This window comes from Staurois parvus, unplaced genomic scaffold (assembly GCF_062004578.1).
Source record: "Staurois parvus isolate SC_StPar_1 unplaced genomic scaffold, SC_StPar_1.0 ptg000017l, whole genome shotgun sequence".
NCBI lineage: Eukaryota > Metazoa > Chordata > Amphibia > Anura > Ranidae > Staurois > Staurois parvus.
The window spans coordinates 10,071,920-10,099,426 of record NW_028317813.1 but is presented as its reverse complement, the minus strand read 5'-3'; the positions used below and the strand labels follow the sequence as shown (position 1 = coordinate 10,099,426).

Here is a 27,507-nt window from a genome sequence, read left to right as displayed (position 1 = left end):
AAATAATGTTCTTTAGTAAGGAACATACATTCCAAATTAATAATTATGCTACCAAATTTAGGGTATGCCTCCAGCATTGCTCATGTTTCTTCTTGCTGGAGGCTGAGGCTGCCATTTTGCTAAAGCCCAGAGCCCCTGAGCAGCAGTAAAGCAGATCAGAGGATCAACCTCTACATTTTCAGAACTTTACCCATAACAACGTGAAAATAACATTCTTTAGCAAGGAACACACATTCCACATTTTTGTCATTGCCAAAAAATAGAGAGCAACTGAGCATGTGCAGAACAGGGTGAGCTAGTGCATTATTGGATTTTAAACAGTAAAGGGACTTATTTTTAATGTTTTCCATAGCTATACCTGAAAAAAGGGCCAGCCTGGAGTGATCTAGCAGGACTTAATTTTCAGAATAAAGTTCCACTTTAAAGGAAGTTAAAAACTACCAGATTTACTGGCTGGATTAACAGGCAAAAATAAAGGAAAATGCCTAAAAACATTTAGTTTATTACCACTTTAAGTTTGGTTTGTGGTTATGGGGCAATACATACAGCTCTCAAGGCATTATGATAAATATAGCCAGATGTGGTTATCCCACCACACTGTATTTCCAGTTCCAGTGTAATCCCTCAAGTATGTATTTATTTTGATCACTGTGAAGTTAAAACAGTACTAAACTACCGGAAATACTCACCTCCACCTTCCAGCGATGCAGAGGTTACATCCTTCACCAGTCCCTGGTCTTCTTCTCCTGGGCTACTTCCAGGTTTCGGGTTTTCAGCCTCTTCATGGGAGGGTGATGGGGGGAGTCAGCCATTCCAGCACAGCCAGGATTACAGAAATCTGGCTATTGCATGGGTAGCTCAGTGTATATCCAATAGAGGAGGCAGGCAGGTAAGTGTGTGTGAGTGCAGAAGAGACATACCATGTCTCTTCTGCAATAAATAGCTGCCTGTTCGTAGTATTTTACAAATTAGGTTCAGTTCTGTTTTAACCACTTCAGGTCCGGACACTTTTACCTCCTTCCTGTCCAGGCCAATTTTCAGCTTTCAGTGCTGTCAAACTTTGAATGACAATTGCGCGGTCATGCAACACTGTACACATATGAATGTTTTGGCATTTTTTTGAGGCAGATAAAACTTTATTTTGGTGGTATTTATTAACCACTGGGATTTTTATTTTTTTGTTACATAAATTAAAAAGTCCAAAAAATGTTGAAAAAAAGTGTTTTTATTATAAAATTTTGCAAATAAATAATCTTTCTTCATAAATCTTGGCCAAAATTTATTCAGTTATCTTTTTAGTAAAAAAAAAATAACCCAAATTAGATTATAACCAAAAATTATAATTTTTCAAAAAAATGTTTTTACATTTTTATTTTTTTTTTATATTATTATTTATGTTTATTTTTTTAACATAATGTCACCCTAGCAGTACAGTGTCACCATAGTGACACTGTACTACTTGTGGGGGGTGATGAAGATTTTTTTTTTTCTTTTACACTGATTTCTTTTACACCCATAAAGCCTGTAAAAGCAATCATTTCTCCTCTCTGGTTGCATTCTTGCAGCCATTGAGAAATACTGTGTGAGCTGTGATTGGTCACAGCTTGTCACATGGTACAAGGCTGTTGTGAATAGCCTTGTACCATGTGATCTCTGTGATCATTCACAGATTTCACATGTAGTAAGCAATGATGTCAGAAGTGACATCTTGCTTACACCTATTCATGTGATCACTGATTGGCCAATCAGTGATCACATGATCAGGACCTCACACAGAGGTCCCTTACAGCGATTGGTGTTACGCTGTGTGAAGACACAGCAGGCACCGGATCGCGGTGCCGCGTGCTCCCAGGAAGTGTGCACAGTCCAAAATGGCGGGTGCCATTTATGAACGGCAACCCGCCCCTGCACTGCCACCGTCTGGCCGTTTATATACGGCCGGATGGGAAGTGGTTAAATGGTAATTATAGACACTAATACGATTAAATGAAGACATTTTTACCTTGTATTGTTATTTCTTTGTCCAAGACTGTGGTAGGAATAATAACCAATTGTCAATATGAAAATATCAACTTAATTACTATCCCTTTAATGAACACATCTGTGCTTGTGTATGGCTTTCGGGTCGGTGATGGCTGAGGGTCAGAGTTTACCAGATCTTCCTCTTGAGAATTCCAGATGCTCCACACTCTTAAAACAGAAGGTGATTAGCCCCAACAAATGATTCTGTCATTAGTGTATTAATATTCTGCCAAGCTACTGTACTATGTAAACAAGGTACATGATCAGCATTCAGAACAATATTCATTGTGTGTGCAGGAACCATCTTTGTGAATTTGGCATGCTTCAAAACAATTTCCTGGTCATTTATTAATCTTGTTTACTGCATCTCCAGTAAAGCTACGTTCACATGGAAATGTTTGAAAGATCACTCATGTTTTCACACTCCCACAAATTTTGCTGCAGCTATACAACCACGGAAAATGTGTGTATTCTCTTTATAAGATGCAAAATACTGAATTGTTAAATAGTTCATATGTCAATTTAAGGAATGATGTCACAAACTGCTTCATTACAGTATGCACTAATTTTAAATATTAACTTTAGATCTCATGCACACTGGGCTTTAAAAAAATCCTGCTGCTTTTACAGCCATCTGGTGGCTTTTTTTCGAGCCTTTGCACACATAGGCTTTTACAGGCCTATTAGAAAGAAACGTTTAAGGCTGAATAAACAAAAATGTCCGCAGTGCATTCAACAGAAAAGCTAGACATGTTTAGGAGCGTTTGAGCATTAATGCAATCCAATGGCCAAAATAAATGAATATTTTGGGCAATGGAATCCAGTAATGCTTAAACGCTTGATGCGCCTAAGCGCACATAAACATGCAATACACGGCTTTAGGTGCATTTTTAAGCAGCTTTTCTCCTGCCAGGAGTTCTGACGCTCAGTGGAGAAGAGCAAATGCCCTGTGTACATGAGGCTTTACAAATCGCAAAGCTTATTCTCAGTAAAAGACAATAAAGAGCCAAACTCCTTGAGTGCTTAGTCTATAATCGCCTGAGTTCCCACCTCACCGACAACAACCTCCTTGATCCCCTACAGTCTGGCTTCCGTCCCCTACACCACCAAAACTGCCCTACTCAAACTCACCAACGACCTGCTAACCGCCAAAGCTAATGGCCACTATTCAGTGCTCCTACTCCTCGACCTCTCCGCGGCTTTCGACACGGTTGACCACCCCCTCCTCAAAAAAAAACTACACTCTCTTGGCCTCAGAGACTCCGCTCTCTCCTGGCTCTCTAACCTATCTATCACAGCGCTCCTTCAGCGTTACCTATAACGCTGCCACCTCCCCCTCACTCCCCCTCTCTGTTGGGGTCCCTCAAGTTTCTGTCCACGGGCCCCTTCTCTTCTCCATCTACACCTCCTCCCTTGGCCAACTGATACACTCTCACGGCTTCAACTACCATCTCTATGCCGATGACACGCAAATCTATCTCTCTGCCCCTCGCCTCACCCTTTCAGTCTCCGCCCGAATTACTAACCTACTGAACGACATATCGGATTGGATGTCACTCCACTTCCTCAAATTAAACCTTTCCAAAACCGAGCTCCTAGTTTTCCCCCCAGCCCGCACCCCCCCCCCCCACTGACTTCTCCATCACGACCAACAGCGCCACCATCAGTCCCACCCTGCAAGCCAGAGTACTAGGTGTCATCCTAGACTCCAATCTGTCTTTCCAGCCCCAGGTCCAATCGTTGACAAACTCATGTAGACTCCACCTCCGCAACATCTCCAAAAATACGTCCGTTCCTAACCCCGGAAACTACTAAGCAACTCATTCACTCCCTTATTATATCACGACTTGACTACTGTAACTCCCTCCTCACCGGCTTACTTCACCACAGGCTATCTCTGCTCCGTATCCGCCACCCCCCTCTGCCACTCCCTCCACTGGCTTCCGATTGCCCAACGGGTAAAATTCAAAATGCTAACATTGACGTACAAAGCTGTTCATAACACTGCCCCAAACTACATCACCAATCTGATATCCAAATACCACCCAAAACGTACTCTCCGCTCCTCACAAGACCTCCTACTCTCTAGTTCCCTGGTCTCCTCCTCCCATGCCCATCTCCAGGACTTCTCCAGGGCTTCTCCCATCCTCTGGAACTCACTGACCCAATCCATCAGACTATCACCTACTCTCCTCACCTTTAGGCGCACCTTGAAAACCCAACTCTTCAGGGAAGCCTACCCCGCCCTCAGCTAATTGCCGATCTCCTCCACTCTTCCTACCAGTCCACCCCCCACAGCTATTTTCTCCTGTACCACTATCCCCTCCCTCCTAGATTGTAAGCTCCAAGGAGCAGGGCCCTCGAACCCCTCGTGTATTGAATTGTATTGTTATTGTACTGTCTCGTGTACTGTCTCCCATTGTAATGTACAGCACTGAGCAAACTGTAGGCGCTATATAAATACTGTATAATAATAATAATACACTGCATCTGAGCACCACAATCCAAAAGCCATATTTAATTCATTTTTTTAAATTCAAAGCAAACTTACCCATCTGTCTATGTCTCCCTGCTTTATTTTGCAACAAAATAACTATGCAAAACACCCCCTAGCATTTTTGGTTGTGGCAATCTTGAGTAACGGGCAGATGTAACATTCATGTAACATTTACTTCCTGGAATCCATCTGCCCTTAGCTCAGGCATACAGGCAGGTTGGTGTTCTTAGCTGAAAAAACCCTCCTGAAGACTCCTGGGATGTATGACATCATTGGATGGAAACCAGGAAGTAACTGAAGAAATGCAAAAAAAAAGTAAATATTGTATACTTTCCTATCTATTTACTGACGCTAGCAGATAAGGATTGAAAATAGTCAATGCTGACTGAGAGAGTGAAGCTCTGCTTTAAAGCTGAAATCCAGGCCGATATTACTTCCCTACTAAAACTCACTAAGGATTAACTAACTGCTAAAACCAATGGCCACTACTCCATATTCTTACTATTAGACCTCTCTGGTGCCTTTGATACTGACCACCCACTCCTTCACAATAAACTTCACACCCTTGGTTTCCAAGATTCGGCTCTTTCCTCCTATTTATCAGAGACCTTCCGTGTTACATACAGTATAACTCTTTCTCCTCTTCCTCTTTCTGTAGGGGTCCCCCAAGGTTCTGTTCTGGAACCTCTTCTCTTCTCTATCTACATCTTCTCTCTTGGACACATGATAACCTCCCATGGCTTCCAATACCATCTCTACACTGATGACACCCAGATCTATCTTTCTACTCTTCACATCACTCCTGCAGTTTCCTCTCACTTTAATAGCTTACTAACAAATATATCAACACGGAGATGGCACCACTTCCTTAAACTAAATCTCTCTAAAACTAAGCTTATAATATTTCTCCCCCCACCCCCGCTTGTTCCTTCCCCCCATGACTTTTCCATAAAGATCAATAATACAACTATCAGTCCCTTCCGACATGCCAGGGTATTAGGTGTAATCATTGACTCTAATCTGTACTTTCAGCCCCAAATCCAATCACTGTCAAAAGCTTGTAGGCTTCACCCCCGTAACATCTCTAAAAATTTCCCAATTTTAACTAATAAAATCACCAAGCTGCTCATTCACTCCCTTGTTATCTCTCGCCTTGACTATTGCAACTTCCTTCTTATAGGTCTACCTCTCCATAGTCTATCCCCTCTTCAGTCTATCATGAATGCTGCTGGCTTGTTGTCTTGCTAGGCTAGGTTCACTGTAAAAAAGAATGTGGTGTTATATTGGCCCAGGCAGTCAAGATTTTGTATCAGATTTGCTCTGTCAGATCTGCAAAATATAGGCATGTTATGTAAAGTCCAATTTAACCAATCCATTCTAATTTTATCAAGTCAGGACATCTCTCACACCAGTTGTAGGTAAATACACAGACAGATTGGATCTGAAACAAAGTCTGACAATGTGTGGCCAGCAATTCTCACAGCTGCATATGTTCTAGCATGTAGATGTTTAAAGTATAACTAAAGGATAGAGTAGGATAGAGTGGAGAGGGATTAGAAACCCTGTCAGGATTTTATTGCTGTCTGTGTCCCTGTACAGGAGATTCACCTTCTGTATTTGTTCTGGTGACCGTTATAACTTAGTAAAAGTAAAAGAAAATTATCAATATTGTGTATATTTTCAATGGAGACAACCAGGACTTCTCTCACTTTGGAAGGATTTCTTCTTACTTCCTGTTGTGGTTATGGGACAGGAAGTGAAAGGAGATATCCCCAATGGAACACATTTGATAGGGGTTATAAACTTCCTTTACTCTTTCCAAAATGTAACCTTTAGATCAGGGGTGGACTGACAACTCATGGGGCCCCCGGGCAATAGGGGATCAGGGGGCCCCTGTGTCCTTGCCCAAACTCAAAAAAGCCTATGAAAAATGTACCAGGGGCATCTCATGGGGCCCCCTCCTGACCGTAGGGGCCCGAGTTTCCAAATGGTCAGTCCGCCCCTGCTTTAGATCTACGTTTAAGAATCTCAGTAAGTAGCCAGTACATTTTAATATGCCCATATGCATGCTGGTGTATTTCTGAAATATTTATAGGCTTTAAGATACCAAGATGTTTTACGTATATAATGTGCCCAATGTGGTTGAGTCCCTAGAATTAGTGTGTTTTGTGGCTGGGCTGTAACCAGCCTGAGCTGTTATTTACCTTTTCTGGACTCTGCAGTTCTTTCTTAAGCCCAGAGGGTTGATTGATTCTACCTGTTCCTGGAGGGAAGCTCCAGTAAGCAGGGTCAACTCTCTCAACCTTGTCTCCTCTGGGTCCTCTCCGTGGGCCAGTGGCCTGAGTGTAAAATTGCTTTTTGAGCTTGTCCTCAACCTGGGAACATGTGGGGATAGCCCAAGAACCTGATCTATAGCTGGAACAATTTCCTGAAGGTAGCTAGGCTTACAAGAGATCATCTTGCTGAAAAGTTTTGCAGAGGAGCTGAGTGAAAGCTATCATCTGGACATTGTGAGAAGGATTCCAGAGCTCAAGGTATTTTTGACTGCTTCCAAAAAGGACCATAAGAAATGGGGGAGAAGTTCTGGCGCACAGGGGTATATAAACTCCAATTCAGAAGGAGAAAGAGGAGGGGAAAAAATGGTTAATGGAGTATATATATATCACAAATATGCAAGTCTATGAAGGATAACGGCTCAGGTGCATATGGCAACAGCACATGATTAATACATACATAATATATAAGTGGAATGATTAAAATCTTATAACAAAGTCTCTGGGGTCAGCGTGATGGTAGTGGCAGCCATCCTTAGGAACAGGGCCAGCTCTTTGTGATGGACCAACAGCCATATTTATGCACTACAACTGAGGAATGTTGTCTTTGCCTCAAAATGGGGCGGTTTCTTCCCCTAGTTTTTCTGTGTATGGTAGTGTATTCAACATGACTGTGTGAATACTACCCGTTTTCTGTGAGTTGTTGGAAACATGCAGTTTGAGACCCAAAGTGATAGATTTATCCTTCTACACTCTACTTTTTTAGTTTCTGTCACACCAGATTCTGCTGTAGATATCTAAAGTAAAGCACTGTGGGACAATGGACAATCCTAAGCTCACAAAATGCAGGCATACTTATGTAGCACTACCCCCTAGGAGAGGCTGAAGAATTTTCAGGCTCCCTGTGATTCTGGGCCCCTTTCTGAAAGCCCAACCCCTGCTGACAGCACAGGATTCTTTTGACCAGGGTAAATTACCACCAGAAAGGAGACTCACACACAAATTATAGTAAACTGATATGAGATTTATAGTAAACTTCAATGTGAGCTTGGTTAAACAACACAAAAGGGTATTGATAAGTCTAATGGCAATTATTACCTTTAGCAACTATAAGTGTCCCAATTTATACTGGCGATGTAGGGATGACACTGGGTCTCTGTTCCACATTTTATGGTCTTGGCACCTGCTGTAGGCTTTTTGGATCCGATAGTCCTATAGACGCTCCACTTTAAGTTGCATCCCTCTCTTCTGGAAACAGAAGCAAGCACCAACCTTAGCTGTATGGTTGCGTAAACTTACAGAAATGAATGAGCTGGAAGACATGGTCACCACGGAGAGAGGCATATGCAAAAAATTCCTTAAGAAATGGCACAAATTTCTATTCTTGGAGGAGTATACAGTTCTGCTGGTGTAGTTCATCAGAATATCATACCGAGATCTGGCAAGGCTGAGGTAGTTGGAGGGGGAAAGGTCACGAATAGATTTCCCCCTTTCTATAACCCTTGTTTTCTCTTCCTCTCTCGCTCTTATCCCTTTCTTTCCTTTGAACAGACTTCCCTTTTCTTTTCCTTTTTCGCACTACAGTTTAAGAAAAAAGGAAAAATTGCAGCATGGGGTGCAGAGACTTTTACTACATTGAAACATCTGAAATGATCAGAAGGGGGTCTTTGATCTCTGATGGATCTGAGTGCCTGGCTCCTTTAGGAAGATAAGGGGATTGAATGACACTGTTGGATTATCTTGTATATTGTTGTACAGATCTTTGCAATGCAAATGTAAATTATGTTGTTTCACTCTCTGGTCTCTCTACTGGTACCATGTGCTGTTGTTAAAATAAAGACTTGCATGGGAGAGTTGCAAGAAAAAAAGCCATTCAAGAATGGTCACATGCAGTCATGACTGAGCTTTGTCAATACGCACCTTGAAGATTGAGGACACATGGAAAAAGGTAGCATGGTCAGATGACTAAAATTGAATTTTTTGGCCTCAACACTAAACAATATGTCCGGCAGAAATCCAATACAGCTCACCATCCAAATAACACCATTGCTACAATAACGCATGGAGGTGGTAATATCCTGTTATATGGGAGTTTTTCTGCAGCAGGGACTGGAGCACTTGTCAGGATAGAAGGAAAAATGGATGGAGCAAAATACTGTCAAATTCTTGAGGAAAATCAGAAGCCGCCTGCTAAAAAGTTGTTTATCTTCCAACATTTGTTTATCTTCCACCTCCCTCACCCGCTCAACACCCTCCCACTTCCACGTCCTACTGCAACCCCCGCAACTTAGTATCTGTCTCCCTGCTCCCTAAAATCTCCCCCCCGTTTTCATGTGCACTCCTGAACGCCCGTTCGGTGTGCAACAAGCTTACCGCCATCCACGACCTCTTTGTTTCCCGCTCCCTCAACCTCCTGGCGATCACGGAAACCTGGATCCAGCCCACTGACTCTACCTCCCCTGCTGCACTCTCCTATGGAGGTCTCACCTGGACCCACTCACCCAGGCCTAACGGTCGTAAAGGTGGTGGGGTTGGTCTGCTCCTGTCACCGCAGAGCACCTTCCGAGTCCTCCCAAACCCCCCCTCCCTATCCTTCTCCTCCTTCGAGGCCCACTGCGTCCGACTATTCTCCCCAACCCCCCTGAAGATTGCTGTGATATACCGGCCTCCTGGATCCATACCCCGCTTCCTGGATGACTTCTCCTCCTGGCTACCCTTCTTCCTCTCCTCTGAGCTACCCACCATAATTCTTGGGGATTTTAACATCCCTGTCAACCTCGACAACCCGGACACAGCCCGTCTCCTCCACCTAACCTCCTCCTTTGCACTTGCACAGTGCATACAATCCACCACCCACTCCGACGGAAATATCCTTGATCTTGTCTTCTCCAACCGATGCGCTCCCCACAACCTCACTAACACCCCCTTCCCTCTCTCTGACCACAACCTGATCACCTTCTCTATCTCCTCGTCCTCCAACGCCTACCCCTCCAAATGTCACACTACTACCAGCCGTAACCTCCGCAACCTTAACCCTGCCTCCCTCCACTCTGCAGCTGATCAACTCCACGACCGCATCCTCCCCCTGTCCTGCCCCGACTTGGCTTTGACCGCCTACAACAATGCGCTCTCAACAGCCCTTGACTCACTAGCGCCTTTAACCACACGCAACACCAGACCCCGACCGCTCCAGCCCTGGCAGACTGATCACACCAAAACCCTCAAACGACAAAGTCGTGCCCTAGAGCGACTATGGCGCAAAACCAAATCCAAACAAGCCTTCACCCGCTACAAATCTGCCTTCCGCACCTACACCTCCTCCCTCCATGCTGCCAAACAGGCCTACTTCTTGACCCTCATCAAGGCCCTCTCCTCCAATCCTCGCCGACTCTTCTCTGCCTTCAACTCTCTACTCTCTCCACCCCCACCTCCACCCAGCACCTCACTCACTGCCCTTGAGATTGCCAATCACTTCAAAAACAAGATTGACACAATTCGCAAGGACATTGCCGCAACTCACACGCCCTCTCAACCTGTCCCCTCTCACACAGCTACCCCCTTATCCCCCCTCCCCCTCGGCATAACCCGCAGGGACTTCGTCGCTGCTCAAACTCTCTCCAACCCCCTTCACCCTCACTCAGCTACCCCCTCATCACCCCTCTCCCACGACCCCACCACTGCTCTGACCTCCTCTTCCACCCCACCCTACATTCCTCATACTGAAGCTCCCCCAACACTCCACACCTTTGACCTTACTACCATCGAGGAAGTCTCCAAGACCCTCTCTGATGCCCGCCTCACCACCTGCCCCCTCGACCCTATCCCCTCACAACTCCTACGACCTTCCTCCTCCTCCATCCTACGCTCCCTCACCCACATCTTCAATCTCTCCCTCTCCTCAGGCACTTTCCCCTCCCCTCTGAAACATGCACACATCACCCCCATACTTAAAAAGCCCTCCCTGGACCCCAATGACCCGAACAACCTCAGACCCATCTCCCTGCTCCCATTTACATCTAAACTCCTCGAGCGCCTAGTCTACACCCGCCTATGCTCTCACCTCAACGACAACAACCTCCTCGATCCCCTACAGTCCGGCTTCCGTCCCCTACACTCCACCGAAACTGCCTTACTCAAACTCTCCAACGACCTGCTAACCGCCAAAGCTAATGGACACTATTCAGTGCTCCTACTCCTTGACCTCTCTGCGGCCTTCGACACAGTCGACCACCCCCTCCTCCTCAAAAAACTACACTCCCTCGGCCTCAGAGATTCTGCTCTCTCCTGGATCTCATCCTACCTGTCACAACGCTCTTTCAGCGTTACCTATAATGCTACCACCTCCCCCTCACTCCCCCTCTCTGTTGGGGTCCCTCAAGGCTCTGTCCTCGGGCCCCTTCTCTTCTCCATCTATACCTCCTCTCTTGGCCAACTCATACACTCTCACGGCTTCAACTACCACCTCTATGCCGACGACACACAAATCTATCTCTCAACCCCCCACCTCACCCCCTTGGTCTCAGCCCGAATCACACACCTACTGAGCGACATATCAGACTGGATGTCGCTCCACTTCCTTAAATTGAACCTCTCCAAAACCGAGTTTCTTGTCTTCCCCCCAGCCCGGACACCACCCCCCATTGATTTCTCCGTCACATCCAACAACGCTACCATCAAACCCGCCCTGCAGGCCAGAGTACTGGGTGTCATTCTGGACTCCAACCTATCCTTCCAGCCCCAAGTCCAATCTTTAACAAACTCGTGCAGACTCCACCTCCGCAACATCGCCAAAATCCGCACGTTCCTAACCCCAGAAACCACTAAACAGCTCATTCACTCCCTCATCATATCACGACTCGACTACTGCAACTCCCTCCTCACTGGCCTGCCTCGCCGCTGGCTATCCCCTCTTCAGTCCATCCTGAACACGGCTGCCAGACTCATTCACCTTTCCAACCGCTCTGTCTCCGCCACCCCCCTCTGCCAATCCCTCCACTGGCTTCCGATTGCGCAACGGATCAAATTCAAAATCCTAACGCTGACGTACAAAGCTGTCCACCATACTGCCCCGAACTACATCACTGACCTAATATCCAAGTACCGCCCAGCACGCACACTCCGCTCCTCACAAGACCTCCTTCTCTCTAGTTCCCTGGTCTCCTCCTCCCATGCCCGCCTCCAGGACTTCTCCAGGGTGTCACCCATCCTCTGGAACTCCCTGCCCCAACCCATCAGATTATCACCTACTCTCCTCTCCTTTAGGCGCACCCTGAAAACCCATCTCTTCAGGGAAGCCTACCCCACCCCCTGCTAACTTGCCTCCCTCCTCCACTCTTCCTACCACTCCATCCCCCACAGCTATCTCCTCCTGTGCCACCACCCCCTCCCTCCTAGATTGTAAGCTCGAAAGAGCAGGGCCCTTGATCCCCTCATGTTTTGCATTGTATTGGTATTGTTCTGTCACATGTTCTGTCTCCCTTTGTAATGTACAGCGCTGAGCGAACTATTGGCGCTTTATAAATACTGTATAATAATAATAATAACATGACAATAACCCAAAGCACACAGCAAAAATTACCACGCAGTGGTTGGAGAAAAGGGCAAATGTCCTTCTATGGTCTAGCAGTCAGAGCCCAGACTAAAGCCCCGTACACACGAGAATATTTAACAAATTATCATCCTTTTTTTGCATGCTAGTCTCATATCGAAAGTGAAGAGGTTACTAAACTTATGAAAATTCTTGTATAACAAAGAAAATTCAGGAGTGATTTAATGTATTTTCAGATAAAAACTGTACTGATTAAACCAAAATCATCTCAGAAATGTTCGTGCTTGCCCTTCAAATAATTTTGGACTAAAGCTGTGTACTATCAGATAATCATACAAGTGCTTTGAAAGCAGTATTTGCATACAATTTTCTGATCCATAGTGTGTAGTAGGCTTCAAACCCCATTGGAAATCTGTAGATTGACTTGAAGACTGCAGTCCACAAATGTTCACCATCAAATGTAACTGAAATTGAGCAGTTCTGCAAAGAGTGGGCAAATATTGCAGTCTCCTTCGGCTTTGATCTCCCCTCCCCCCTCTTCTCCCTATTTTTTGCATTATTATTATGCTATGTACAAATAGGGTTTTTATATTTTGTATGTTTTTGTATATAAGAATAGGATTGGGTGATCTTTGGTGCAGGATTGTGAGTTGAATAACAAATTATTTTAATCTAACAAATTCTATGGTTGCTGATGTAGGTTTATCTCAGATGGGTACTTCCTTTTGGTCTACTACAGGTTGGCCCCCTTTGGGGTCACTTTCCCATGGAGAGAGAGGGGTCTTGTGGGCAGATGGTAATTTTTGTAATATGATACGTTTATGCCCCTGTGCCCCCTCTGTGCTGCATGGGAAACACTTGCTATCGATCAGAGTTTCAGCATTGTGGTATATGTTTACTAGATGGAGCATGGAAAGCTCTGTATTGACTGTTTTCTCCTCTGTGTATTTAGTTTTGGCATCCCGGGACTGTGCATGAGCGTGACATCATAGGCACGCATGTCACGATGTGGCCACACCCCACGCATGCACAGTACAGATGGGGCGACCATTTTAAGTGCCCAAGCTCAGACAGCAAACTGTCAAGCACACTTTTTGAGCCTACCTCTGATGCAGCCAGTTGTACCAGTGAAACCGGTCAGGAATGGCCCAACGCCACACTACCAGGTCCTCCAGTGAACCCTCCATGGACTTCTACCTCATGATAAGTACCTTCATTGGCTATGGATGCTCCTCCTAGTGGCTTTCTCCTACCCCATGCTGTTATCACCTGGAAGGATTGCTGATCTTGCATTCTGTGCTTACTTCTCATCCATTATGCTCTACCTGACTTAGAAGATATCTACAAGGTTTTATTCTTCAAGGTGTTGTTTGCCTCTCTCTTTGAAGGGGATTGTGTGATGGCCATTCCTTAAACTGCAAAGTTACTGCATACTCTGACTGCTTACAAGCTATACCATGTGCACCCCTGTGCATTTTTATAGGGACTGTGCCTCAGATAACGCCATTTCTTTGAGAAGTTACTGCACTCTGATTGTTTACAAGCTATACCATGTGCACCCCTGTGCATTTAAAGGGACCATGCCACAGATGCCATTTCTTTGAGAAGTTACTGCATACTCTTGATTGTTTACAAGCTATACCATGTGCACCCCTGTGCATTTAAAGGGACCATGCCACAGATAATGCCATTTCTTTAATTGAGAAGTTACTGCATACCCTGATTACAAGCCATATCATGTGCACCCTTCTGTAATCAAAGGGTATGTGCCACTATTTAAATATTGCCTGATTTTGCATATGATTGTGCATGGCATGTGAAAACCTTAAATTATTTCTGATAAAGAAGTCTCTATACTGGCATACTCATCTATACTCAAGGGACTGCCTTATGTATCCTCCTGCATATTGAAAAGGAATGTGTTGGGGCCATTTAAACTTGCATGGAAGAGTTTGCACACATTGGAAGTTCAGCTTGTCATGCCTGTGTTTTCATATTAGAGGGACATTATTTTCCTCCGAATACTACTCTACTCGACATTTACACGCTATTGTGCAAGATACAGCAATCCAAACATTCTGAATACAAGGAGTCTCATGTTGTTTGGTCTATCACATTTTTCCTCCATGTGCCCCCAGAGTGTTTAGTGTTTGAGGGAAGTTGTGTTTTTTTTTACCCTTTTCTGCATCCTTCCCTGTATTACATTAATCTCTACCTGAGATTGATTGGTCTGGTGCTGGATTCATTCTGGTGTTCTTGGCTGGTCAAGTCTTGGAGTAGGAGTTCTTTATTTATATATTAATTGCATTTTTTCCTGCATAGAATATGTTATAGCTTACAAGTGAGTCATCCAATTACTTATAACTATTGGGCTTCCCCTTATGGGAATTTACATACACGGGACTTGTGGTAGGATCTTGTGTCTTTATACTTTAATTTTGTCTGTGTATTTAAAAAAAAAAAAGTTTTCATGCACCATTGATCACCTTCTTCTTTGTTTGAATCATTGAGTATTTACAAATTCCCCACTCCGGCTGAGTCCACAACTAATCTTTTTCTGGTAGTTTCTCAAAGTCTAGATGTGCAAAGTTAATAGAGACCTATCCCAACACAGCAAAGGCTGTATTTAAAGATGGTTCAACAAAATACTGACACGTGGGCGATCCTTTTTGATTTTTTTTTTTCTGACATGTTATCCAGTAAAGCTTGATAAAACAACCCTGTGTCGATTTCTGTCTGCAAAGCAACAAAATGATTTTAACTGCTTAAGGACCACCCTATAGCAGATATACTGCTACAGGGCAGCACCTGTGCACAGAATCACGTAAATATGTAATTTTGCATCTCCGGGTAGGGGGTTCACACGCCCTACCCACACCACAATTCGCAGATGTCAATTGCTGGTTCCCAGCCAGTAACTACTCACTAGCACCCCGTGATTACCAAACAGGGAGGAAGATTTTGTTTACAATCTTCCTCCATCAGCTCAAGCACACTGCTCAGGATGGCTGTGAACAGTACAGCTATCCCAATCAGTGTGCTTACAGTAGAACACCCCTGCCCCATAGTAAAACACTCCCAGCACAGTTAACCCGTGACCGCCCCTCACAATAACCCCTTCCTGCCCAGTGCTATTAGTGCCTTTTTTTCTTAGCACTGATCACTGTATTGGTGTCACTGAGGTGTCAGTGACACCAAGTTAGTTCCCCCCAGTGTCAGAATTCTACTGCAAACCCACTAAGTCACTGATCACCACCATTACTAGCAGAAAAAAAAAATCCCATTAGCTATACCATTTGTAAATGCTATAAACTTTCATGTAAACCAATTACTTTACATGTGTTGAAATTTTTTTTTAGCAAAGACATTTTTGCCTAAATTTGATTTTAGCAGTACTGGGACATGTTTAATAACAAAGTCCAAAATATCGTTTTTTTTCCCCCCTCAAAATTGTCAACTTTTTGCTTATAGCGCAAAAATAAAAATGCACAGGTGATCAAATACCACCGAAAGCTCAATTCGTGGAGAAAAAAAAAGTCAATTTAATTTGGGTGCAACATTGCATGACCACACAATTGTTAAAGTAAAGCAGCACCATTACGCAAATAACCTGGTCATGAAGGTGGGTAAATCCTCAGGAGACATGTGGTTAAAAGGAGTGACCCCACTGTGGTATTACTGCATACAGTAAGATCTATGGACTTGTGCTCACGGCTCCACTGTTGCTTCTACTTGCAGCATGCCAGTCAGATGAAATATGGACATTATACAAGGTCCTTGCAGTACCTGACACTATAACCTACCTGGCAGTCTTACAGCTATGGCTGTAATGCATTAACAGTGATTCTATTAACCCCTACAACTAGCATGTACATGATTGAAGCAGATATATGCACAGCTATAATATATGTCAATAAGGTGTCAATGCTATTAAGTTCACAGCTATGATACCATGTTGAGCAGAGTTTGAGTTCTCAACATACCAACCTGGCAATATTGTCTACAGCCAAGACTCATGGACTGACCATTTCTTATGATTCACACAGAGGTAGATGTATAATATTGTTCCCAGGTTGAGAAAATATGGGCTGTTTGCATCACATCAACCACTTCAATATTCAATAATTTATTCAGCTATTACAATATCCAGTGGAATCATAGGATCCATGCAGCTACATGAACCAATTTACAGCTGTATACCATTACATTTGTCCAAGTGATGATTACAGGTGTCATTTACATTTGATGAACACTGATGCACTTTATGGTGTATATATTTATATTGGAAGACCACCATATGAATAGTGTAGCATTGCCATATTAAGATTATAGACTGCTGCATGACCATATGGGTGATTGACCCAGCTGTGGGATTGTAACACTACTATTTTTGGATCTGTATGTGCACACATAGCCAACATTACAATTGTTAAATGGGGGGGTTCTGGCACCAAGGTAGTGTGAACTGAAACATTGTTTATATTCAACAGCTGGCTATTTTACTATTCACAACACTACCATTTGTATATCTACTGGAGGTCTAGAAAATTGGCTTTGTTTTTAGATTGTTTTAAACTTGGGGAAACATGGTGCGGAAAAATCGAATTTTCACTTGTAGATTTACACATTAAAATTTACTTTATTATAGTAACCACTTTGTGAACCCTTATTCTAGTTCAGTGTTTGTATAAGTTATTGGTTGCAGCACCCACACCAAGGAGTGAGTTGACATTTATATTACCTTGTTTTTTAATTTATTACAGGTATTTATCCATGCAGTGCTCCACATATGTATTGTACATTCATATCAGTCCCTAACCCTCAAGGAGCATACAATCTAAGGTCTCCAACTCATTTATACATACACATACTAGGGCCAATTAAGCCAGTAGCCATTGAAACTACCAGCTCTACTCAAGTATGCAAGGAAACCCATGCAAGCACAGGGAGAACATGCAAACTCCAGGCAGGTGGTGCTGTGGGTGGGATTCGAACCAATGACCCTAGTGCTGCCAGACAAAAGTGCTAACCAAGTAGCCACTGTGCCACATAGCTTTGATAACCCTAGACATTTTATAATGTACACATTTGAATACACAGTGACAAAGCTTCAAAAGACTTTCATAAAGGCTCGCTTGAAAATAAATGGAAAAGCATTCTTCTATTAGGAACCATACTTAAAAATGGCACTTTATTAAAAAAAATAAACACACAAAAAAAGACAAAACTGGAAAGTATAAACTACAGAAAAGGCACATTTCAAGTGAACAGAACTTTTCAGTATTCTTCACCTTCGTCCTCAGCATCAGCACTATCAGCACCGACCTCTTCATAATCCTTCTCCAGAGCAGCCATATCCTCACGGGCCTCAGAGAACTCTCCCTCCTCCATGCCTTCACCCACATACCAGTGCACAAAAGCACGCTTAGCATACATGAGATCAAACTTATGATCCAGCCGAGCCCAGGCCTCTGCAATAGCAGTGGTGTTGCTTAGCATGCACACAGCACGCTGTACCTTGGCCAGATCACCACCTGGTACCACAGTTGGTGGTTGGTAGTTGATACCAACCTTGAAACCAGTAGGACACCAATCCACAAACTGAATGGTACGTTTGGTCTTGATGGTGGCAATAGCTGCATTAACATCTTTGGGCACCACATCACCACGGTACAACAGGCAGCAAGCCATGTATTTACCATGGCGTGGGTCACATTTCACCATCTGGTTAGCTGGCTCAAAGCAAGCATTAGTGATGTCGGCCACTGTTAACTGCTCATGGTAGGCTTTCTCAGCTGAGATAACTGGGGCGTAAGTGGCAAGAGGGAAGTGGATACGAGGGTAGGGCACCAAGTTGGTCTGGAATTCTGTCAAATCTACATTCAGGGCTCCATCAAATCTAAGGGAAGCTGTGATAGAGGACACTATCTGACTGATCAGACGATTCAGATTAGTGTAGGTGGGTCGCTCAATATCTAGATTTCTACGGCAGATGTCATAAATGGCCTCATTGTCCACCATGAAAGCACAGTCTGAGTGCTCCAAGGTGGTGTGAGTGGTAAGGATGGAGTTGTAGGGCTCAACAACTGCTGTTGACACCTGAGGAGCTGGATAGATTGCAAACTCCAACTTGGACTTCTTCCCATAATCAACAGAGAGGCGCTCCATTAGGAGAGAGGTGAAGCCAGATCCAGTACCGCCACCAAAGCTGTGGAAGACCAGGAAACCTTGAAGACCCGTGCACTGGTCAGCCTATTGGGGAAAAATTTTTTTTTGTAAATCTAACATATATGCACCTAGATATTTTCCTCTAGAATTAGTTCATACCAGTTTTCGGATCCTGTCCAGCACCAGATCAATAATTTCCTTGCCAATTGTGTAGTGACCACGGGCATAGTTGTTGGCAGCATCCTCTTTGCCAGTAATTAGTTGCTCTGGATGGAATAACTGGCGGTAAGTGCCTGTGCGTACTTCATCTGTACATTAAAAAAAAAGCAATAAGTCTTTTCCAACATACCCAGGACTGTACATGCTGGGAAGAATATGAAAAAAGTGCAACTCATGCCCTGCACCCAGTAAGCCCACTTTTAAATAAACAGCTTAAAGACTTCTGTGGAATAATTGATGCAGAGCAGGCAGCCTAAAACTCAACAAGCACAAACTAAAATAGAATGACAAATTAAATTTAGAGGTTTTATAATGAAGCAATGGATGCAAGTCATATCCAATCACAAAACATTGCATTTAGACTGTACCATCTGGTAGGGGGTGGCATAAAACCAGAGGTGATCAAATACTACCTCTGTGGGAACAAAAGTTACAAATGTAATTTATGTACAGTGCTGCATGACTGTGCAATTGTCAGTTAAAGTAATGCAGAGCCACATGGCCTGGTCAGGAAGGGGGCGGTGTAAATCCTCTAGAGGGCAAGTGGTTAATATCACTAATAACTGTCTCAATTGCTTCAAATGGCTGCTGTCATAACTGCTCGTGTGCAGCACCATCACAACTGCGGATCAAAGAGATGCCAAAATGGCAGCTTCCTTGGGTGTAAAAGATAGCAGGTTAGTTCCACTTTAAAGCCTTGTACACACTAGAAGTTGTTTTCCTTAAAACCAGGCTGAATGGGGGAGAAAAAAATAAATAAATTGGCATACTGATCTCCCCCGCCATACCTTTGTGTTTTGCCAGGGAGCCACTGGCAACCAGCACTGATCAGATGCTGGTTCTCCATCATACCCTTTGACAGAATCTGGTCATGAGACCAACTTCTGTAGGACAGCTGTGCACAGGCCAAAGCTACTTCAGCTCATGTGTACAAGGCTAAAGCCTGCTTCACACCTATGCAGTTTGCTTTTGATCAGGTTTTTGCAGTGCCTTTTGCAAACGTTCATGCATTTTGTGCTTATGCATTTATTGGCCTATTTGTTTGGCAGAAAAAAAAAAAAAAAAAAAACACAAAAAGCATTAAAAAAAGTTAAAAATACACTACGTGCTTTACTGCAGTGCCTCCCTTGAAGTCTACTGAAGCAAAAATGCACTATTTTGGGTTTAAATAAGGCCCCGACTGTAGTGCACTCTTGCAAAAAGCACCAAAAATGCATAGATGTGAAACAGGCCTTAAGTGTGAACTAAAAAAACACTGGAAATACTTTTTTTTTTTACCAGTCAGTGGTTTTGCAATTTTGTGATCATGCCCCCCTACCAGAAGGTACAGCCTATTACTAATAGTCCACTGCTGTTCATACCCAATACCCACATGTGGAAAGATTTCTAGTCAAAGGATTTACATGTGCACATTAAACATTCATTAGTCAGTAAAAACATTACAAGAGTGCAGGTGGCTTAGGCTGTACAATGTTTGTCTTAACAGCTCACCAATGACAGTTGGTTCCAGATCCACAAAGACAGCCCTAGGGACATGTTTGCCAGCTCCAGTCTCGCTGAAGAAGGTGTTGAAGGAATCGTCCCCTCCTCCAATGGTCTTGTCACTGGGCATCTGCCCATCAGGCTGGATGCCATGTTCCAGGCAGTACAGCTCCCAGCAGGCATTACCAATCTGCACACCAGCCTGACCAACGTGGATAGAGATGCACTCACGCTGTAAAAAAATACGGCATATTAGTTTTCATCTAAAACTCTGCCATGCGAGAATTAAATTAAAAATTCTGCCACATTTCTTTTGAGGTTTGGACAAAAGGTGGAAGAGAACTATCAATTTAAATGCTGTCTGTATGCTCATTGAGTGAGTTTACTATACTTCTTGTGTGAGACAACAGAAAATAAGTAGAAATTGCCTCCAAAGGGTTGGACATGCCATCTGACAGATAAGGCCAGTACAAGGGTTGCTTCATTGGTACATCAGTAACATTTCAATGTTCCCTCCCTGTGTGCCAGTGGCAAGGATAGAATGTGAGCATGAATCTGAGGCTCACTATGCAATCCGATTGTAGAATGTCCATATGATCATCTTTAGATTTACCAACTATAATACAAGGACAGACCTAAAACAAGCCTCTCACTTTATATCCAATTAGACAGGCCTTTACACTGTAATATCTGGTAGATCTACAGGAGAGTGTACAATCTGAGTGTATAGTGTATGCCCAGCCTTGAAGATGCAGGCTACAAAAATGTGAAACCAGTTTCACTCCCAAACTAGAACAAATGTTTTGGCTAGAGTGGTGTAAAACACTTAAATGATTATATGCACACACTAGACCCTCATCTTACTTTAACTGCAAAAAGGCATTGAAAGGTTATTTCAGTAGAAGACAGCTTTCTTCAATGAAGTATAGCCTGATCTGTCAAACCCTGTAAGGGGCATAATGACTGCTGCAAACAACAACTTCCAAGTATTTTATGCTCAAAACAGTAATGACAGTGCTGAAATGGTTATACAACCATACATGGTAATGTAATGAAGCAATGCAGACTATACTATAACAGGTATAAAGTCATTTTACAAAAAAATCAAATATGTTCTTTTGGGCTAGAGATCATATCCATTTTTATGTTAAGCCCTAAAACTTGCTGTTATAAAGCAAGTGGTTTCCTGCTACAAAATGTTTCTGCAAGAGCCCTGAGCTACTTCCAGCATTTATATACAAAGCTCAATTGATGAATGTTCTGCCTCAGTGTCCCTGGTGCACCCAAGTTTGTCCATCTCTATTGTTCTATGTAACAGCTTAATCATATGCTTCACATACTAATTTTTGTTCTACTCTATAAACTGGCTGAAACCAGCAGATTTCTCTTCACTGACTCATTGAGGAATGCCAGACCGGCAGCAACAGGATTAGCCATGCTGTAGTAGAGATTGCTTCAATTATAACCCAGTTATAGCACGTTTGTACAACCGGGCATAACAACCAAATAGCCAAAATCATGCCAATAAACTGCTGGTACCGGAAGTTAAATAATTTAACCCAAGGAAGGCAAAACTACTAAAATGCAGATATTCCTGAACAAAGTATCCCATCTCAAAGTAGAAATGAGAAAATGGCATTCAGGCCAATATCCATCAGAATGTATGCATTCATTTCTAGAAGTAATTCTACCTGACAGATGCTACCCACCAACTTTTACAATGCTGTGTTCCACAAGGTCAACTATGTAAGATTTGGTCAAATGAATTGTGCTATAGTACAGAACACCATTCTGGGTGGCTAGTTTGTGAAGATAGGCCTGTGTTAAATCTATGCCTACCAGCTGTCTAGTGGAATAGATACAGAGGTTACAAAACAATGGACCTTGAGGGAGGTGCACCGCTATGGTTTACGTGTATACTGCTACCAGACGTGATACAACTCAGCATATTTGCTTGACAACAAAGCATCTTCTGGAGGCGATTACTGATGACCTTCACTAAAATTTCTCTGTAGGCCACCATTAAAACCTATATAACTGGTAGGAGTTTACATCATCACTAGCAGTGCTTCAAAAGTATGCAATATGTAATGATGAACTGAATATAGCCCAAGGTTCATGAAAAGCAAAGAATGCAGTCTTTGTTACAACAGGACAGCTGATCTTGTACTTGCATCAGTTTTTAAAAAGGACCAAAGGGCACATCAGCTGATTCAGCTGTCTCTTGATGGGCCATGGAACCCTGCAGGCACTCATTTTTCACAGCTTATCTACTTTCAATGCGCCAACAATGAACCAGGAAATGACACTGCCTCTAGTTGTATACCTTGAGTCAGCAGATCGTGAGTCACAGCCAAGTACTGAGAATTCATGATCTCACCCCATATCATGTATACCTGAGCATGTGCAAGGAGCAGACTACACCCTTGCACACATTCTTCTAATATATGATCATCATTTCCCATTGACTGCAAAACAGTTCATGTATTGTAAAGGCACAACTATCCTTTCACACTTTGTTAAAGGCCAAGTTCACCTTTGTAATACACATCATGCTGGCAATGGGGTCCCAGTACTTGTAAAAACATTGTAGTCTTAAAATGTTTTGTTTACGTACCATACTGCAGGCCCATCATAGCTCACCCAGAGCCTGGCTACAAAACTACTGATGGAAGAGAATGCCATCTTGCCCAATTTAGGGTATCCTTTATGTTGGGCACACCCCTAGAATCATGGAATGAGCAGTCTCATTTCAAAGCCCACACAATGTGCAGTGCTCCCTCTGTAGCTGCAGCAGCTGAGTGCAGCAACAGGGGAGGGTGAGCGCAACACACATGTGCAAGACTCAGGCAAATTCACATTTTCACATTAGTGGAAAGTGTGAACGTGATTAGTGGCCATTCACACAGGCATATTGTCTGGTTATTGCGGGCATAGCTAGAATATCCTGTGTAAAATATGCACCTAAAATACTGTTTAAACACATAAAACCTGCAGCTTTGCCATACTGTGTGTGGTTAAATGCAGCCTACATTTTCATATGTAGTCGCTGCTAGCTCATTGATTCCTATAGTGCTGCATTTCCATGAGTACAAAACTATGCTGATTGCATCTAAAGGAAGTGGTTTTTATGCCTATGCAAATGGACTCTAAATCTGCTAAAAATCACCCAACTGTCACCAGCCTAACCCTGAGAAATGCTACGTAGACAGATGCCTGTGTACAGACAGGAGTGGCTGTAAGGCCCTGTTCACATCGCATTGCAGAACAAGCACTCCCACCACGCAGTTCTCAAAGCATGATTCTCACACGATTCTGTGCGTCACATAGGTCCAGCCCAATTAAATGGGCTACCAAACGCATGTTTGTCACCTGAAAAGAATCTCCTGCTCCTTTCTAAAGGACAAGCTTCACACCATTTAAAAGAGCTTTGCCATAATTGTTGTACAAGCCTGCTGCACAACAATAGCAGCAGAATCGTGTCACGTTTGGGGTGCCATTAAAGGACAACAGCATCCAAACCCGCATTTTGCATCAATTACCAAGCAATTTGGAATTGCTGGCAGAATTAGAGCAATTATATTTGCATTTCCAAACACAAAGTGTGAATGCTGCCTTAAAGTGGAGTTCCACCCAAAGTGGAAGCTCCACTTATCTGCCGCCTCCTCCTCCAATCCGCTGCCACATTTGGCACCTTTTGGGATGGGGGATGGATAGCTGATTTTGACAGGTACCCACTCCCACTCTTGGCTCAGCTTGCTGCAGCAAATCGAGCCGGAAGTTCGGCCCACCCCTTCAGGGACATTTCACAGGTCCTCTGGGACTGCAGACCATTCACAAAGCACAGCATTTTTCATGCATGACAGAAGAATCAGCTCAGGGTGAGGCCATTGCTGGATCCCTGGACAGGCAAGTGCCCTAATAGTAAAAGTCAGCAGCTACAGTATTTGTAGCTGTTGGCTACTTTTGCTGGAGGCCAGAATTCCACGTTGAGGGCTGCAGGAAGCCACCAAGTGATGAAAAATGGTAAAGCCTTGAGGAAAAAGTCACTTGCTCCTGCTCTGAGCTTCAGCAAGCGAACAAGTTCAAGTAACCATGATGCTGGTCTTTACCATCGCCCAGTATGTGGGCAACAGCTTCCAGGGTTGTTAATGTAGCAGGACGTGTCCCCAGGTAGCCATTGCACCTAACTGCGACTTCACTGAAGTATTGGTCTCTACCATTTCCCAGTATAGAGAAGGGGTGTGTGTGGGGGGGGGGTTGACTCAACTCCCAGGGGTCCCGATGTGGCAGCATGTCAGGTAGTCATCAACATCCAGTTATTTCACTGAGGAAGTACTGGTCTGTACCATCTCCCAGTATGGGGGTGGGGGTCAGCTTCTAGGGGTACTGATGTGGCAGCACATGTCCTCAGGTAGCCATCACTGAAGTACTGGTTCGCACCATTTCCCAGTATGGGGGTGGGTGAGTGGGTACAACTCTTAGGGGACGGGGGATCCTAATGTGGCAGCCAGTGCCCTCAGGTAGCCAAACCTATCTCAGGACTTCATTGGAGTACCATCTGCCAGTATAGAGGGAATATGGGAGGCCCCCAGGGGTCCTGCTGTAGCAGCACATGTCAAGTAGCCATCACTCCTACCCAGAGACTTCAAGTACTGATCTGTACCATCACCCAGTAGAAAAGGGAGGGGGTAGTTCACTCAGCTCCCTGGGGAAATGTGGCAGCACATATGAGGTAGCCATCACTCCTATCCAGGTATTTCACTGAGGAACGTACTGGTCCGTACCATCTTCCGGTATAGAGGGGAGGGGAACTCCCAGGGGTCTTATTGTGTCAGCACACGTCCTCAAAATGGACTCTCATCCTGGGATTTCATGACGTTCCATCCACCAGTATGAGGGGCTCCCAGGGGTCCTGATGTGGTAGCACGTGTAATCAGGTAGCCATCACTCCCATCCAAGGATTTCACCGAGGTAAGTACTGGGGGGGGGGGGTGCTCCCAGGGGCCCTGATGTGGCAGCACGTGTCATCAGGTAGCCATCACTCCCATCCAAGGATTTCACCGAGGTAAGTACTGGGGGGGTGCTCCCAGGGGTCCTGATGTGGCAGCACGTGTCATCAGGTAGCCATCACTCCCATTCCTGATTTGACCGAGGGTGGGGTGCTCCCAGAGGTCCTGATGTGGCAGCACGTGCCATGCGGTAGCCATTACTCCTCCATCCGGGGATTTCAGTGAGGTACAGTCACTCAGGCCTTCTACTGCTTCGTAGAGATCTCCGTCCGCACATCGATCAGAACGACATCGAACTAACGGAGGCCGCCCAGGCGCCCCACACAGAGAAGGTCAGACCGTGTCATTACCGCCTAGAACATCCATGACGCCATTGCCCTCACAGGCCGCGGGCCGCTCCCTCCCTCACCACTACACCGCTCTACCCTGTATAGTCACCCCACAGGTGTAGGACGCCCTGTAGTCCCGTCAGTAACAACGCCTCACATACTACGCAGTGTCTGTAAAGCGAGCCCTCCACGGTGCCCGTTACTTCCCCTCCCCCAGACACAATTTTCCGCACATTCCCTCCTCACTCACCATGATGACTCAGCTCAGACAAGAAGAGAGGCGACAGAAACGGGAAGACTGGCTTCTCACCGGTCGACAACAAGGAGTCTCGGTAAGAACTACCCTGGAATGTTCTCCGGGCTGGACTTTTTAACAACTTTGTCCGTGTGACGTCACGCGGGCGGTGCGCAGCTCAGGGAAGGGCTCGTGACCTGGGCGCGGCCGTCTATTGGTCCTTTTTGAACATTCAAAAGAAACCGTCATGCGTCGTGCTGAACTGGCTGGCGGGCGGGCGAGGACGCTGTGCGGCATTGTCACGTGGTGTGAAATCTTCTCCCCTTTTTCTGGGAATGCTGGGTGTGTGTGACAGGAGGGCGGCTTATCAGTGGCGTACAGGCGGCGCAGATCTGCTCCACACACGCCATACATGGCAATGACCTTCTGTGTTCTCCCTGTAATAGAGTCACTTGTGTGTGGGGATGAAAGGCGATTTACACTGTAGTCTCCTGTTTGGGACAGAGCATTCAGCTGCAGAACCATAGGCTGGGACAAGGGAATAAGAGGCTGGTGTATGAAAGTAGAAGGAAAGGTCCTTTTACAAGTGACCCCCCCATTATATTGCTGCACACAGCTTGTAATGAATCTCAATGTAAATACCATTCTTAGCCGCCTAACACGTATGTGCAGTGACATAAGGGTGGGGTTTAACTACTTCCTGTCAGACCAATGTACATCCATGATTGGACCAGAGCATTGCTGATGTGGGTGGACGTACCCATACATCCTTCACAATCAGCGGATCCTAGAGCATGCAACTGCAAGCCCGGGCATTGCTATGTTCCCTGGACACCGATGATCACATGACTGGATAGAGGACCCATTAAATCTGTCCTGTACCATGTGATAGTTGTGACCAATCACAGCATCAGAAACAAGTTAACACAGGCTGCATGGTACAGCCACTGGCTCTCTGCTCACACAAAGATCGTCTGTGAGAGCAGAGAGAGCCATTACTGGTACCCAGGGGCGGACTGACCATTCCAGCACTCGGGCACTGCTTGAGGGTCCGGGGTCAGTAGGGGGCCCCATGAAATGCCCCTGGTACCTTTTTATAGGCTTTTTTGGGTGTGCTTTGAGTGTGGGTAAGGAAACGGGCCCACTGATCCCCTATTGCCCGGGGGCCCCATGATTGTCAGTCCGCCCCTGCTGGTACCATGAATCATCTACAGCATTTACACCAGGTGTACTCAACTTTTTGAAGAGTGAGGGCCACTTAAGTGATTTTGTAACCGGTTGCAGGTTCCAGTGAAATGAAATTTTTCAGAACCTGGCTTTCAGGGGTTGTAGGAGGAAAATGGAGAGGGTTGGTTCCTGTATATACCGTCTCCGCCACCCATCCTGTCCAAGTGTAAAACAGAATGTGACAGGGAGGTTGCATGGGCCCATGGGGCAGGGTCGCCATTGCTGACCTTGATACTACACCAGTGGTTGCATTCAGGAGTTTGATGCGCTTTCAGAATGCACAGCAAACACAATAGAAGTCTATGGTTCAGTGCACCTAACCTGTAGGAAAGCTGTAGGGGCACTGCATTGCACTTGCAGTGAAAGCAGCTTAACCGCTTCCAGTCCGGACACTTTTACCCCCTTCCTGTCCAGGCCAATTTTCAGCTCTCAGTGCTATCACACTTTGAATGACAATTGCGCGGTCATGCAATACTGTACTCATATGAATTTTTT

General features: G+C 44.7%; 1 protein-coding gene across 1 annotated transcript; it reads right to left on the bottom strand.

Moving 5' to 3' along the window:
* Nucleotides 1-17,496: 17,496 nt before the first annotated feature.
* On the bottom strand, nt 17,497-25,961 carry LOC149473295 (tubulin alpha chain). The gene is made up of 4 exons (XM_089679580.1): nt 25,801-25,961; nt 20,219-20,441; nt 18,668-18,816; nt 17,497-18,592 (listed from the first exon to the last, which is right to left on the bottom strand). The coding sequence occupies exons 1-4, from the start codon at nt 25,801-25,803 to the stop codon at nt 17,618-17,620; spliced, it is 1,350 nt and encodes a 449-aa protein (XP_089535706.1). The 5' UTR covers nt 25,804-25,961; the 3' UTR covers nt 17,497-17,617.
* Between the last annotated feature and the right edge of the window lie 1,546 nt (nt 25,962-27,507).